The sequence below is a fragment of the Rousettus aegyptiacus genome, unplaced genomic scaffold, assembly GCF_014176215.1.
Source record: "Rousettus aegyptiacus isolate mRouAeg1 unplaced genomic scaffold, mRouAeg1.p scaffold_m13_p_6, whole genome shotgun sequence".
Classification (NCBI taxonomy): Eukaryota; Metazoa; Chordata; class Mammalia; order Chiroptera; family Pteropodidae; genus Rousettus; species Rousettus aegyptiacus.
Genome location: NW_023416309.1, coordinates 49,673,300 through 49,687,325, shown reverse-complemented (window position 1 = coordinate 49,687,325; position 14,026 = coordinate 49,673,300). Strand labels below are relative to the sequence as shown.

General features: G+C 41.2%; 1 protein-coding gene across 3 annotated transcripts in view; it reads left to right on the top strand.

The window, feature by feature from the left end:
• The window catches only part of ABLIM1 (actin binding LIM protein 1), a 288,773-nt gene that overhangs the window by 38,365 nt on the left and 236,382 nt on the right, over nt 1-14,026 (top strand). For 2 of the 3 annotated variants that reach the window (XM_016146385.2, XM_016146382.2), the window contains exon 1: nt 974-1,168. The exons of the other annotated variant lie outside the window; for it this stretch is intronic. In XM_016146385.2, coding sequence (XP_016001871.2) covers nt 1,156-1,168 — 13 coding nt within the window. In that variant the 5' untranslated portion in view covers nt 974-1,155. Of the gene's footprint in view, nt 1-973; nt 1,169-14,026 lie in introns of those variants that run through there. 3 annotated transcript variants of the gene reach the window in all.

Genomic DNA, 14,026 nt, shown 5'->3' with positions numbered 1-14,026 from the left:
TAAGTATCGACTTGGGACGTAACTACATAAAAAATAACTAGGACATCTGTTGTGAGACTGGGCAGAGGCCCGGACAGCAGAGAAGGGAGTGAGTGACTTCCTGACGCTTGGCATCCTCCAGCCAGTCATCGAGGCTTAAGAAACTGGGCCTGTTCTCCCCCAAGCTTAGAATCCCACTTCCTTAATTTAGAACTTCTGGACCTGGTGGCTTTTGTTGTGTTGCTTACTAGCATGAAGCTCTAGCTGATAAACCTCCAGGGCAGTCTGAGTATTTTCTCATTTCGTACCCTGATATATAGATAAAATGGATTCGTGTAGAGTGTTTGCCCTACTCTGCAGCCCAGCCCAGCTCTGACACTTCAGAGTTGATCGGTGAATCAAATACGTCGTCGACAGAGGAGTGTCTTTTGATTCAAGACAGGATGCTGGGTACCCTGCTCTCCAGGACTTACCTAAGGATTGCTGAAATAAAAGTCCCTCCCACCATCCCACCCAGCTCACTTTGAATGGGCTCATCGGTTTCTAATTTTGCTTTGACCGGGTGAGCAGACAGCCCAAGGCCGCCTTCTTGCTAAGGGTCAAGCCCCCTCAGGCAAGAGAGGATCCCCCCTCCCGCGCGCCCGCCCCCCACCCCACAAAAGCATCACTTAGTGGAGGGAACAGAACAGCTCTCCTTTTCTTTCTCTGGGACCAAAGCAGGAGGCTGGAAAGCCACTAATAACAGCAACAATATTATTATTAATTATTATTTTTAACGAATAACGCGGGTCGGGGGAGGGGGAGAGCTGACACTTATTGCACGCCCCACCGCGCTTGGGGACAAAAGCCCCGCCTGGCGCCGCGGCAGAGTGAGTGGCGTGTCCCCAGCGGCTGCTGGACCGGGTGGGCGGGCCGGGGCGGGCTGGGGAGGCGGGGGAGCCGGGCCCCGCCCAGCGCGGGCCACTAGCTGTCAGCGTTGCCGCACCCGGGCGGCGGGTCCCCTTGGCCGCTCGTCCCCAGGCATCCAGGTGTCCTGCGGGAGGCGTCCACCGGCCGCGAGCCGCCTCCCCACGGCGGGCGCGTTTGCGCGGGTGTGCATTTCGCGGATATTTTCCTCTCCACGCCCTGCCGTGTTTCTCCTCTGCGCTCGCGGCTTCGGCTCCTGCTGCGCGAACCATGTCCGCAAGGGGTGAGTAGGGGCCAGGTGCGGACCGGCCACGGATCCCGCGCCCAGGCAGGGTGCGGCACCGCGCGGGGCAGGGTGCGGACCAGGGCGCGGACCAGGGCGGGCCAGGCAGGTGCGGGAGGGCGAGGGCCTGCGAGAGCCGTGCTGGCCCCAAATCCGGCCTGAAACTTTGCCATCAGATCTCTGGGCTCTGGGGGCGGGAGCGGGGGTGCAAGGAAGCCCTTGCCCTTGACCTTGATCCCTGGGTGTGGGCGAAGCCTGAGTACTAAGGTCGGTCCCCGGCTCACCTGTACAAGCTGCAGGTCTGAGCCGGGAGAGCGTGGGGGATGGGCTTACTGCTGCCTGTCCGGCTGCGGAACCGGCTGAAGGGCTGGCCCGGAGCGAGGAAGAGGTCTTTTTTTTTTTTTTTCTTCTTTTTTTTTTTTTCCTCCTTGTTACCATTTTGCAGCTCGGTTATGGAAGGAATCCAGGGCTTGATGCAGTAAGATTTAAAGCTGCAGTGCTTACACACCATTAGAAAAAGTAGATTCCCTACCTGCACTCCTCTTTGCATTAATTCCCACCCCCCCCCCCCCCACACACGCACGGTTTTCTTTCTGAAGTGAAACAATTACTGCAGGTGAAACTGGGTGAAAGAAAAAAAAAATCAGAACATCTTTTCAGGCAAGAGTGAAGAGAATGTATTTCTTACCATCTGGAGCCAGTGGTGATGCTGGGGAGAGCGGGGTTAGTCATAGCTCGGTGGCTGCTACTATGAGTGAAATATTAAAGAGATCAAGTCATTGTGCAGCTTGCCAGCAATGAAAACGAAGTGATTTGGTGGTTTTGCCATGAGCACGTAAGGGAAATGTTATTTTTAGAAAGTGTGTTTGCAAAGCAGTAATAGCACCGCGTTGGACACCCTGAAACTCATCATAACAGGAGTTGCAGAGTTTTCTTTTTTTTTATTGTTTAACTCTGAAGGGTTAACCCTGCTTTTGGGGGAGGGAGGGTGTTTAGGAATTTGATGACATGTGTTGGATGGTTAAGTGCTGCTTTTCAGGATTCAGTCCCGGGCACATCATGAATAGAGTAATTTCTATCCAGAATGTTTAAATTCCTTTTTAAGGAAACTGGTCTTTGTTGATCTAGCAATGTGATTGGTTGGTTCTGTACCTGGGAATGGAATGATAAGGTCTGGGCGGAATGACAGAATTTATATTTGCAGATATGAGGCCACAGAGGCGATATGGGGCCCAGAAATGGTACCTGCCTAGTGACGCCTAATAATGTGTGCATGTTGGAGAAAGAAAAAAGAGGGTGGAACAGATAGGATTTTAGGGGACCGGGTATGTATATGGGATCTTCTGAGTGACTCCAGCTGTATGGTCTCTGAACTGTATCCTTAAGACTGAGGCTTTCCGTTCTGACCTCTGTCTGTCCCATGCACAACAAGGAGCGTGTGGGGGAATATCTCTCATAGGTTGTAAAACTCTCTGTGGTCAGAGTCCACTTCTGGTCCAGCCCTACGCCACCCAAACCCCTAAGTACAGAGCCTTGCACACCATAGGAGCCAAGTAACTACTGGGAACCTTGGTGTGTCCTAGGAAGTATCGAGTTCGTTAGGTAACCTCCCCAGTGTCGCCTGGTCTCTGGCCCCTCCAGGGTCTCTGTGATTCATCTGAGGATATGAAGTGAAGAGGGCCCTAGTGATTCAGAGGGCTAGAGTCCGGAATTGGTCCTGAGTTCTCAAATATTTCGTCTTGAACCTGGTTGCAAGCAGGATGATTTGGAGTCAGACGCAGACATCTCACTCAGCTGTCTTGTTTCCCCCTCAAATTCCATGTTGATACTTAGCATTTAACTGTTTAAAATCTAACTAATCTTGCGGGGGGAGGGAACATGGTCATAACTATCAATTATTGCGTGATTTTGATATGTCAGGCACTTTACATGTATCATGTAACTGAGTTACATGTAACTGAGGCAAGTAGATACTGTCATCACCTCCCCATTTTGTAGACGAAGGTACCGAGGTTTTTGAGGGTTACATTACTCATCTGAGCTCGAACAGTTCATAAGTGACAGGTCCTGATATCCACCCAGCTCCGTCTGACTTCTGATCACATCCACTTTGTCTTACTGCTTCTCTATTATTAGTTCTTTGAATATTATAGGAAACAGCACAACCATTGATTGACTAAGAAACGAGAGAAAATGCCTTGTATTTGAGATGGAAAGGAAACAGCCTTTGTAAATAATTTGGAATGCTCAGTACATTTAGAAACATCTCCATGGACATATGCTAATGACACCGAGGACTGAGGAAATGCGCAGATATGGGGACTCTCTGTCTTTTCCATGATCGAGATCACAGTAATGAGGGAGGTGGTTGGGCATGATCGACTCCATTGTCCTAACTTTGGCATGAGTTTCAGTTGCAGACCGAGCCGAGTCCCTGGCAGGATCCACTGAAGGCAGAGAGGTGGTGAGGGCTGCCATCAGCTTTATAGAGTAGCAGCAAAGCCCTCTGCTGGACAGTGACTCTTTCCTAAGGTTGGGGTGCATTCGAGAATATAGGGATCAGAGCTACACTCATTTTTGTTGACGTCTTCAGCTTCCATACTTACGGAAGAGCTCAAGGAACATGTGGCTGTTAATTGATAAAGAGGAGAGTTCCGTTCTGTTTCTTCTTTAACCTCTTGTAGCTTTGCTTGTTATGCCTCTGGTTTTATCACTACGCCTTTATCAGATTCTTTCACAGTGATGTCGTAAAGATTAATGTACCAAGAGTCCTTATTTGGTGTTAAGTGAGGCAATTTTTCTGACCATTATCAGCTACAGTTTTTCTTCTCTTTGAGTTACACAACTCTCAAGCAGTTTATCAAACTGAAAAGAGAAGATATAATTGAAAGCCATAGTCATTATTAGTTTGGATATTAAAAGAAATTAAAACAGCAACGCACTACACTTCCGGGAAGTCCTTCTTTTGCATTTAAAATAAATGGGTTCCATTTCAATAGAATTTTTTTTTTTACATGAGAGAAATAATGAAATAATTTTTGGCATTGGTTTCTCACATGTGGGGAAATTATGTTTCAGAAAAGATTTTCAGAAGGTTGAATTATTTCTACATCGTATCTATGAACAGCATTACTTTTATTTATTTTTTTTGATTTAGAGAAGGTTGAGTTAATCATACTTCTCAAGTTATGGCTGGCTATTATCATCAGCTCTTTCGACCCCTTTCTTGTTTAATTTATTTATTGATATATTTTTCATCCCCATCCTTCAATCTCATTCTCTCTTCCCATAGGCAGTGACTCTAATATATGTAATATGTGTGTCCTTGAATTTGTAAAAAAAACAGTTCTTAGACCAGTTCTTATATTTAAAGCTATAAGTACGAAGTCATTGTGTGTGTGTATTTCAAGGATTAATCAAATTCTTGTTTGGATAACTGATTTTATGAACATATACATATTTCTGTTCTTATTTAAAAGTTGATATCACTTAATGCAACAGCTAGGGACTAGGTAGACAAAATGAAAAAAGGTTAGTCTGCCTCCCAGAGGAGCTCACACTGAAGTGTGTGTGTGTGTGTGTGTGTGTGTTTCTCTGTGTGTGTAAAGTTATGTACACAGCCGATAAAGATTATCATACAGGAATGATTCAGCTGGTATGGATGGGTCAACTAATCGTGACAGGAAACAGCTTCGAATTTGAAGTCGGATCTTGAAGGATGAATAGGAATTTGGCAGTAGAATGCTGAAAAATATGGTTTCCTTCCAGAAGGGGCCAAAGAACAGGCTATGTAGAGAGGAAGGAGTCAGTGATGTGTGAGGGGGGACAAGATTTGCAGTTGGGAGGAAGTGAAGAGCAGGGAAGATGAAGGAATGAGGTATCGAACTAGTAAGCCTTTACTTACACCAAAGCCTTTGCCTAAGGCTTTCCTATAGAGAACTATAGGTGTGAGGAGGAGAAGTGAGGTCTGTCCTTAGTACTCTCAAAATAACTCATCCCTGGTTATTGTTCCACTGCCCATAATATTAGAGATGGTATTTTTTTTTGTTTTTTGCCAAATTATACTGCAGTGAGTTACATTTTTTCCTGACCATGACCACAGTTCTCATTTAGGTAGAAATCTTGCCAAAGCCCTTCCTTGTGTTTCTTTTCGTGCAGCAGATTAGGCTATCTGAGTCTTATCTTTAGTTTTGTACCTGACACCAGAGCATCCCAGCACTAGGAGTGCTGGCTCTCGGGAGGAACAAATGCACAACCACCCCAGCAACATGTTTGGCTATATCAAGGGGAAGGAGCGAGGCTATTCCCCCAGGAACAAGTGTGCATTCTTCACTGACTCTATTTTTACATCCACATTACCAGTTCCTTCAGTTCTAGAGAGAAACGAAACAGTAGTACTTCATAGAGCCCTTTAAAATGAAAGACAAAATTTTGTAAAATTTATGGAACAATATCTTTCAGATGGTAAATTAGTCATCGTCTTTTATGGGAGAAACATTTCTTTTTTCAGGAGCCTGTGGTTTCAGGTTCTTCTCCAACTTCATTCACATGAGTGTTCATTGACATAAGCACTACTACTCACTCGATATGATTTGACATTTTTGTCGCTCCATTCATAAGACGCTAATTATTAAGACTTGAACTCTACTTCACTCGTGGCTGCCATTGTCTGCTTAATCATTTGTTTCTAATGTTCTTGGGTAGAAAAAGGAAAACAAACGAGAGTGGTTAGCATTTCACCCTAATTAAAGCAACAGTTTCTAAGAATATCATCCTTCCATCCTTCTATCCACCCATTTTTTCCCAGGCATCTATTCAGCCTTCCTGGAGTTTATAATCAAACTTATATCATTGAAAACACAGCTGTCTGTCTATATCCATTAAATTTTATAATGTCACTAAAAACTGACAGCACACATTGCCTTCACTAGACTAGTATAGCGGAGTTGCTCTTTTTCAAAACACATACCAGCTTGTGCCAAAAAGAACCTGTTTTGTTCATTGAAGGGCTTCTTAAGAACCATGCTAAAGTTCTGTGGTCTTCTCCTGCAGCCCATATTGTCACCCATTGTGACGATGGTGTGGCAAGAATAAACATGGACCTATGATGCTACCGCATGGACAGAGTGAAGCCGATGTTTTCTGTACACTCTGCGGGGCACTCCCATTTCTGGCTCTCGTCTTCTCCCCTACAAGAGTTGGGGTATACTCTTTAACCCCTTCGTGAATACCTCATGGTCTAGAATTCAAATGCGATCATTCTGTCACAGACAACACCTTGGGGCCCAAACCAACTCACCGACAAACCGGAGGGTGGAACTGTGTTAAGAGGTGAGGAGAGAGAGGGAGCGAGCGAGAGAGAACTTGAGGGCGCATGCTCAACAGAGGGATTGTTGCAGATTAAACACGACTATTAAGAATAGAAAACAGAGACACTGGATTTGGGTATAACTTAAGTTTTTGCTGATGTAAATTGAATTATCACATTTTTCTTTATTAAGAATAAAACAGAAGCTGAGAGAGTTGCAATTTATATTAGATATAAAAGGGATTCCATAGAAAATACATGCTTTCTTCTCTTCCTGACCCCTAAGAACATTCAGAAATGCCAGCCATTATCTGGCAATGTCCTAACAGCAAACAGGAAGACAGTGTGATGGAGAGTGGTTAACTCTTTTGATTGACCCACCCCGCTAATATTTAATCAGCAAGTATTTATCGAACCTCTTTCCTAGAATAGCCAGATTTATTCCAAATCCATTCTTGGTCTGATATGCCAATATGTTCATTGATGAAGTCATTTAACAAATATTTATTAAGCACTCTGGGGTGAGGATTGTTATGATTTTTTTTGGGTGGAGAAATATTAAAAAGTTTTAGAATTTGTGATTGAATGAGGCTGGAGCAAATAGGAGCTGATCAACATTAATCGGTCACATCTAAATATATACTGTATTTTACATGTATTATATAAGTTGTCATCCAAATAAGATGCTTCTGTCTAGGGCAAATGTTAAACTTGATGGGATGCTGGGACCACAGGTGTTTAGTGGGCTATCCCAGGCAAATTGGGACCGCGGTCCTCCTTACTAGTGGAGTTTTTAGCTAGCGTGTGCTTAGGTGTCAATGTATTCCTTTGTCTCAAAAGGTAGAATTTTGGTCAATATCTGAATCTCTGCCTATAGTGTTAGCCGCACTGTATGTTATCTACATCAAAATTTAACTTAAACCCTGGGCTGGCTATTTCCTCCCCTTCAATCTAGCACATTCTGGGCTGTTAACTCACATGGGAAGTAAGTATGTTCATTTATAGTTGCTGTTATAGACTGACATTTACTACAAAGTCAAACCCAAATGAGTTTTTGGAATGTTTTTTTGTTGGTTGGTTGGTAATTCACATAATAGTTTTCTTCTAGTGGGTTAGGTTACCTAGAGAGAGAACTGCTGTGGGAAGGAAGTGTTTAGCGCCTTTGGTCTCTCTGTAGTCATTTTAAATGAGTGGGTCCGTTTCTTCCGGTTAACACAAGATCAAAGCAGCTCTAAAATGTGTAGTTTGATTTACCTACGGTTATTTTTGGACACACTTCCTACCCAATGACTTTCTGCCAATGTATTTGAGATTTATTTCCCATGTTCATTGTATTATTTTATTGAGAAAATTACCTAACATGCATTTACCACTATAAAGGAATTGTTCATATTTCGTTTTATAATTATTGGGTGGGCAAGTCATTATGTAGCAGATATATTTATAAAATCCTTTGTATTATTTAGCCCAGCATTAGAATTAAAATGAAAGCAGGAGTTGTGGGTCAAGCACTCAAAATTACTTGCTGATTGATTAAAGGTCATATGGTTTGGATCTTTGTTAATTTCTTTTTCTTTCGGTTCATCAGAGATAGAGCTCTCCATGAACAATTATTGTTATTCACATTTTAATAAATTAAAGTTCTTTATTTTGTGTAGTGTGTTCTTTCTCCAGCTCTTTAACATCATTACCTATGTGAATAATATTTGATGGTATGTATGTAACTATGTTAGAGTCATTTTATAAATAGATACAGAAATATCCTATAATATGTTTTGTTTAAAACTGTATCCAAGGTCTTTATTCATGCTTTTCTTTCTCCACTTAATTGGGAATTCATTTAAAAAACACATCCACAACAGGGTAGGCACCAGAGACCTGAATGGTAACAATGAAGGGAAATGAGGACAATGAAGTAAACAGCTATTTCTGGCTTTCAGCTCCAAATGGGAATGAACAGAAGGAGAGGAGTCCCAGAGTCTGGGGGGAGGAGGGAGGGTGGGGGAAAGCCATAATTTTTTAATATTAAAAAAATGTAGAAAAGGGGTTAGGGTTGGTGATCTCTCATGGATTCCAGGGAGATTTTTGTTGTTATTTCTGTGTAAAATAAGGGAAGCTTAATTTTGATTCATTTAAGCATTTGGGTGAGTAATGAGCCTGAGCATCAGTGATGGTTTAGTTTACTCACCAGTTCCTTAGTTACTGTTTAGTTTAGGGGAATATATTCTCCGATTAGACAACTTTTATCGACATTGTAGAATTACACTTACAAATAATGTATTTGTTTATCCTGTCGTTCCATATTAACTGAGCACCTACTAAGTGCTTAAGTTGTTCTATGTATTGAGATGAAATAGCTACTTACTAAGTCAACATACATCATGGCAGGTGGTGCTATTCGTGAGATGATAATGGAAGGCCTTTTGATAAAGTGACATTTGAGCAGAGAGACCTTAGGGAAACGAGGGAGCCATGCGGATTCTGGTGGAAGGGTTTTCTCTGCTGTGAGATAAGCAGTCGTAGGCATTGAGATCCACCCTGCTTGTGTGTCCTCGGACCAGCAGGGAGGCCAGTGTGGCCTGGATCAGAGAGGACAGGGGGGAGGGATGGAGATGGAGTCAGAGAGAGAGTGTGTGGGGCGGGGGGTGGTCAGATTGGTCCTTGTAGGCCACTGTGATGATTTGAGTTTTCCTCTGGGTGAGACTGAGTGAGATAGGACACCCAAGGATAGTTCTCTATGGAGTTGTGACTTGATTTGATATAGTTTGAAAGGATCACTCAGTCAACAGTGTGGAAAATAAACTGGCGAGCAAAGGTAGACCCAGGAGGACCAGGTAGGAGGCTATCGTAATGGTCAAAACAAGAGAAAATGGTGGCTTAGACCAGGTTACAGAGGCGCAGCAGGTGTGAAGTCTTTGAATTCCGGGCATATTTCTAAGGAAGTGCTTATAGGACTTGCTGATGGGTTAGAAGCATGGAGTAAAAGAAAGAGGAGAATTGTAGATAACCCCCCCCCCCTTTTTTTAAGCAACTTGGAGGATAATATGTCATTCCCTGAGATAGAAAAGAGTGTAGAAGGGGTGTAGGGGAAATCAAGCATCTTGGACATTTAAGTTTGAGATGGCTCTTATCAATTCTATCATGAAGATGTTTATTATGCCCATTCTGCAGATAGAGAAAATTAGGCATAGAAAAGTAAAGAAACTTGCCTGAGATCATTTAACTTATAAGCATTTGATCCAGGATTTAAATTCAGGTCTTGTTAAAAGTGTGCTTTATCTACCACAATGCTGCCTCTTTTACATTAGGCTGAAAAATATGCCAGAAAAAAAATAATGTATCTGATTTTGATTTCTTAATTATTTATGATTTCTCATTATGTGAGATAATTTTCTGCATTTTTAAACATGGTTTGTGTTTAGCGGGGGAAAAACCCTGTCATCACATTATTCCCAATTCTACCATTTATTAATGTTATCACTGTTAGCATTGCAAAAACACTACTGAAATACGAAGAAACGTATTCCATGATTATGGCATCCATTCATTCATTTATTCGATGTGACCACCGAGTGCTCGCTATGAGCTCAGCTTGAGGGGTACTAGCTCCTGTAGTTACAGAGATCCTAGGCTATTGAAGGCGATAGATCTGTGTACAGAAGTGGCAGCACACTATGACCTGGCGTGATGATGCTACCAACAAGGTGTTGGGAGGAGCACAGAAGAAGGACCTGGGCCACTCCGATTGGATGAACACTGGGCCAAGGAAGACTGTACAAAGCAAGTGGTATTGGAATGGGGCCTTGAAGAACGAGTGAAATTCACCAGTTGGAGAAGGGGTGGAAAAGTATTCCAAACACAGGAAACAGCATGTTGTAAACTTTTTAAATGGTAATGAAGCATATTAAATATTAAGAATAAGACATTTGAAGTTAAATATAGCATACAAGAACAATATGAGGAAAATTTAAAAACTATACCAAGGAACATAAAAAATTTAAGTCATTGGAGAGACCCACTGTGCTCTTTTGTAAGACGACAATATTGTAAAAAAAAAAAATAATAATTTTCTTTAAATATCTCTACATAAGAAGTGAAATTCTAATTAAAATGCCAATAGAATCTTTTTTTATGATGCTATTATTCATTTTATAAAGTGAAATATATGAAATTCTTAAAAAGAAGTGTAATTAAAGGCGATCCGTCCTACTGGATATTAAAACATAATGTGAAATATTTGCTGGGGCCTCTGCTCACCTGGCCTCCCCACACCCAAACTGGTTTCTGTCCACTGCTTTGGCCAGAGGCTCCTCACCACAGCATAACTGATACTAAGGTGTGATTTAGAAAGAAAAAAGCTAAAAAGCTAAGAGCTTCTTTTTCAGTCCTAAGAACTATCATCTCTCTGTCCAGGGAAACTCTTTTGATATAAAAGAGAAAGGTATACATACAGTTAAATTCAAACAGAACAATTTAAATAACACATGAAAAGTGAAGTGTCCCCGTGCCTTGAAGTGAGCACTGTCCTCAGCTGCTGAGATTCACTTCCAGAGAAAAGTTTATGTGTAATAAGATACCAAACTTGATGTGTTTATTACCAATAAGACTACTATCTACTTACCTACCGACTTAAAAAAAACCACATTGCCCTTTTCACATAATATATCTTGAGATCTTTCCATGTTAGTGCATACAAATATAGCTTATTTTTTATGACTGCATAGTGCTCAAGCATACGGTTGCACTATACCTGATTTAATAGTCCTTTATTGATAGATACTGTGTTTGTTTGCTTTTACAGATAGTACTGCACTGAACATCTTTGTGCAAATGTTTTTCTGAGGTTTTTAGAACAAAGCCTTAGATATTAGACTATAACTTTCAATGAGGCTTTACTGTTGGTTCAGAGAAAATGGTAAGAGAACGTGGTCCAGAGAATACTTCAAACACCCTTCTGTGCTTGACTTGCCCTGGGTTCTGTCCTGTGTGGCCTCCTCAGTCTCTGCCTAGCTAGGAATAGCTCGTTTCTCGAGCACTAGAAAATGTTACAGACGTTTTCTTCATTCATGCCAATGGACAGACCACTTCTAGCTCAGATAAAAAAAAAGAATATTTATTTTTTTTCTCACTTCCTCTAAAGCCAACCTCATTGCCTGTTTGTTATGGGATCATTTTTTTTCTAAAATGATCCATTGCTTTTAGGACAAGATGTTGACTGAATAATCTGGTGCTAATATATTTCCCAAAGTCTGGATTATGTATTCTTATTCATGGTCCCTTGTTACCCTCAATTAAAAAACAGAATCTGAAAATTAATTCTTTTTTGGGTCGAATCCAAGTGTCCTCACTTAAAAATAACCAAAATGGCGGGCCCTCCAAAGGAGGCGTTGTGCGCTAGCGGGAAGCGTTGTATGAGGAGTTGGGAGACTTGAGATTTACACCGAGTTCTGCTCCCCCGGCTGTGTGATTGTGGGCACATCATACAACAGAGACCCTCACCTAGTACTCCCATCTAGTCCCTGGATGATCTGAGAAGACTCTCCACTTCTGAGTCCTGAAGCTAAAAATGAATTTCTAGATCAGATGACTAAATACGATTTTGACTAAATTCCTGTCATGTTTAACTCTTGGCCGGAGTTTCAGCAGCAGAAGCAGAGTCGGCAGCATTTCATGTCATGTTACTTGGACAAAGGGGTTGAAGAAGGGCCTGGCTGCTGTCTCAAGTCACACACTCAGATTTTAGTCTGCTTTTCACTTCTGCTTCTGCAGGATATGATTCCAGGTTTACTAGGAGAACCGACACAATTTCTGAGAAACCCACGATGCGTTTGGTGTTCTCAAGCCAATAAAAATGAAACTTCTTGAGTTGGCTGGTTGTATATCATTTTTAATGTTGTTTATAACACATCCGGTCAAGGAGCCCAAACCTAAAACTAACAGAGGGCCAACTTTGCTCTTAAAAAGGGTCATATGATATATATTAGGTTCACTGAATGAATTTATTTGGAAACATGACTGATAAGGCTTAATATAAGAATATCATATCTAATATATATAAAAAAATTAAATGCCAACTTTTGTATGGAGTAGAAGGGACTAGAAAAATGTCAGTATCTTTGTTTTTTCCATTCCTCTTCCTGTTGTTTCTGGTAACAAACAAAAATACCAAATGTTTATTTGGCAAAGAAGAAATGCACATTTGAGAAATGAGAATTACCGATTTGAGTATTCATTTGAGCAGCACTTGTTTACCTTATATAGTTTTTTAACTTTTCAATAAAACATCACTAACTGAGCTTTTTCCCCCCCTCTTCTGATGAATTTGGTAGATAAATCTTCAGTCTTTGAAATCATGATAGTCAAATTATACACCATCTTTCTCAATTAAGAAATGAAAGTATTGAAAGATAAGTTGGGGAAAAGGCTCTTACATGCTCAGTGGCTCTTTTCATAGTAAACAATGATTTCTACTTTTGTATTATTCATTGCAGAAGAAAATATTCTTCTTGAAACTGATGTTGGCAGGCAAATGTAATTTAAAAAATATGACTTTAATGCCTGTTAGAATAATTTTTTTGAAAAACTATTTTTACTCTCATTGACTAGGTCGTGTAAAAGAGATGACATTTAATGGAAATATATTTCATTAATAGAATGTTAGAAGAAAGATGTTTTGTAAGAAATTGTTGTCATTTGTAACATGCTTTTAAAATTCAGTAGAATGCTTTTGGAAGTTGTGCATATTGATGACATAAAGCCATGAAAGGGATGTATTCTATTTATCTTCAGCTTTGTTCAGAACGTTATCAACAACACATTTACTTTTTCAAGCTGCCTCTTTTCAAATTCATTTCTTAGTCTTTCTCTGGGTTTTGTATTCTGCTCAAACTAGATTATACATATATGTGCACTTATTATGAAGAATATTTAAATTTGCTTCTCTAAAGAAATGTTGGTAATGATTTCAAAAGGTTAACGACAGATTGACAAACACCCTAGTGGAGGTAATTTGACAGGCTTAACTTTATTTGGGAAGCGATATTTGTGGATATTGTTACCACCTTAATAGTAGGAACAATGTTGTAGTTGAATCTGTCTGCCCAGCACCCCGTATGTTCATTTCACAGTTATTTATTCAGCACCTATTCGCTGAAGCAGTAGATGCAACAGTGCACAAAACAGATTTTTAAAAATTCCTTGCCAGTGGGAGCTGAAATTTGAGTTACATTATTATATTTATGTAAAAATTCTATTTATGAAGTAAGTAAAATATATAGCATATCAGATAGTTTGGAGAAATGCAGCAGGGATGGGGAATGGAGAGTTCGAGATGGGGGTGATCGGGGAAGGCTTCATTGAGAAGATGACATTTACACAAAGAGAGGAAGAGAGAAAACAAGTCACGCGAGGATCTGGAGTAAGAATTCTCGTTAGGGGAAGAGCCATTGCAACCCTGAATCAGGCACGTGCTTGGAGCATGTCGGGCACAATGAGGCTGGTAGGTGGGGGAGGTCAGAGGGGTCATGGGGGTCGGAGGATCAGTCACGTGC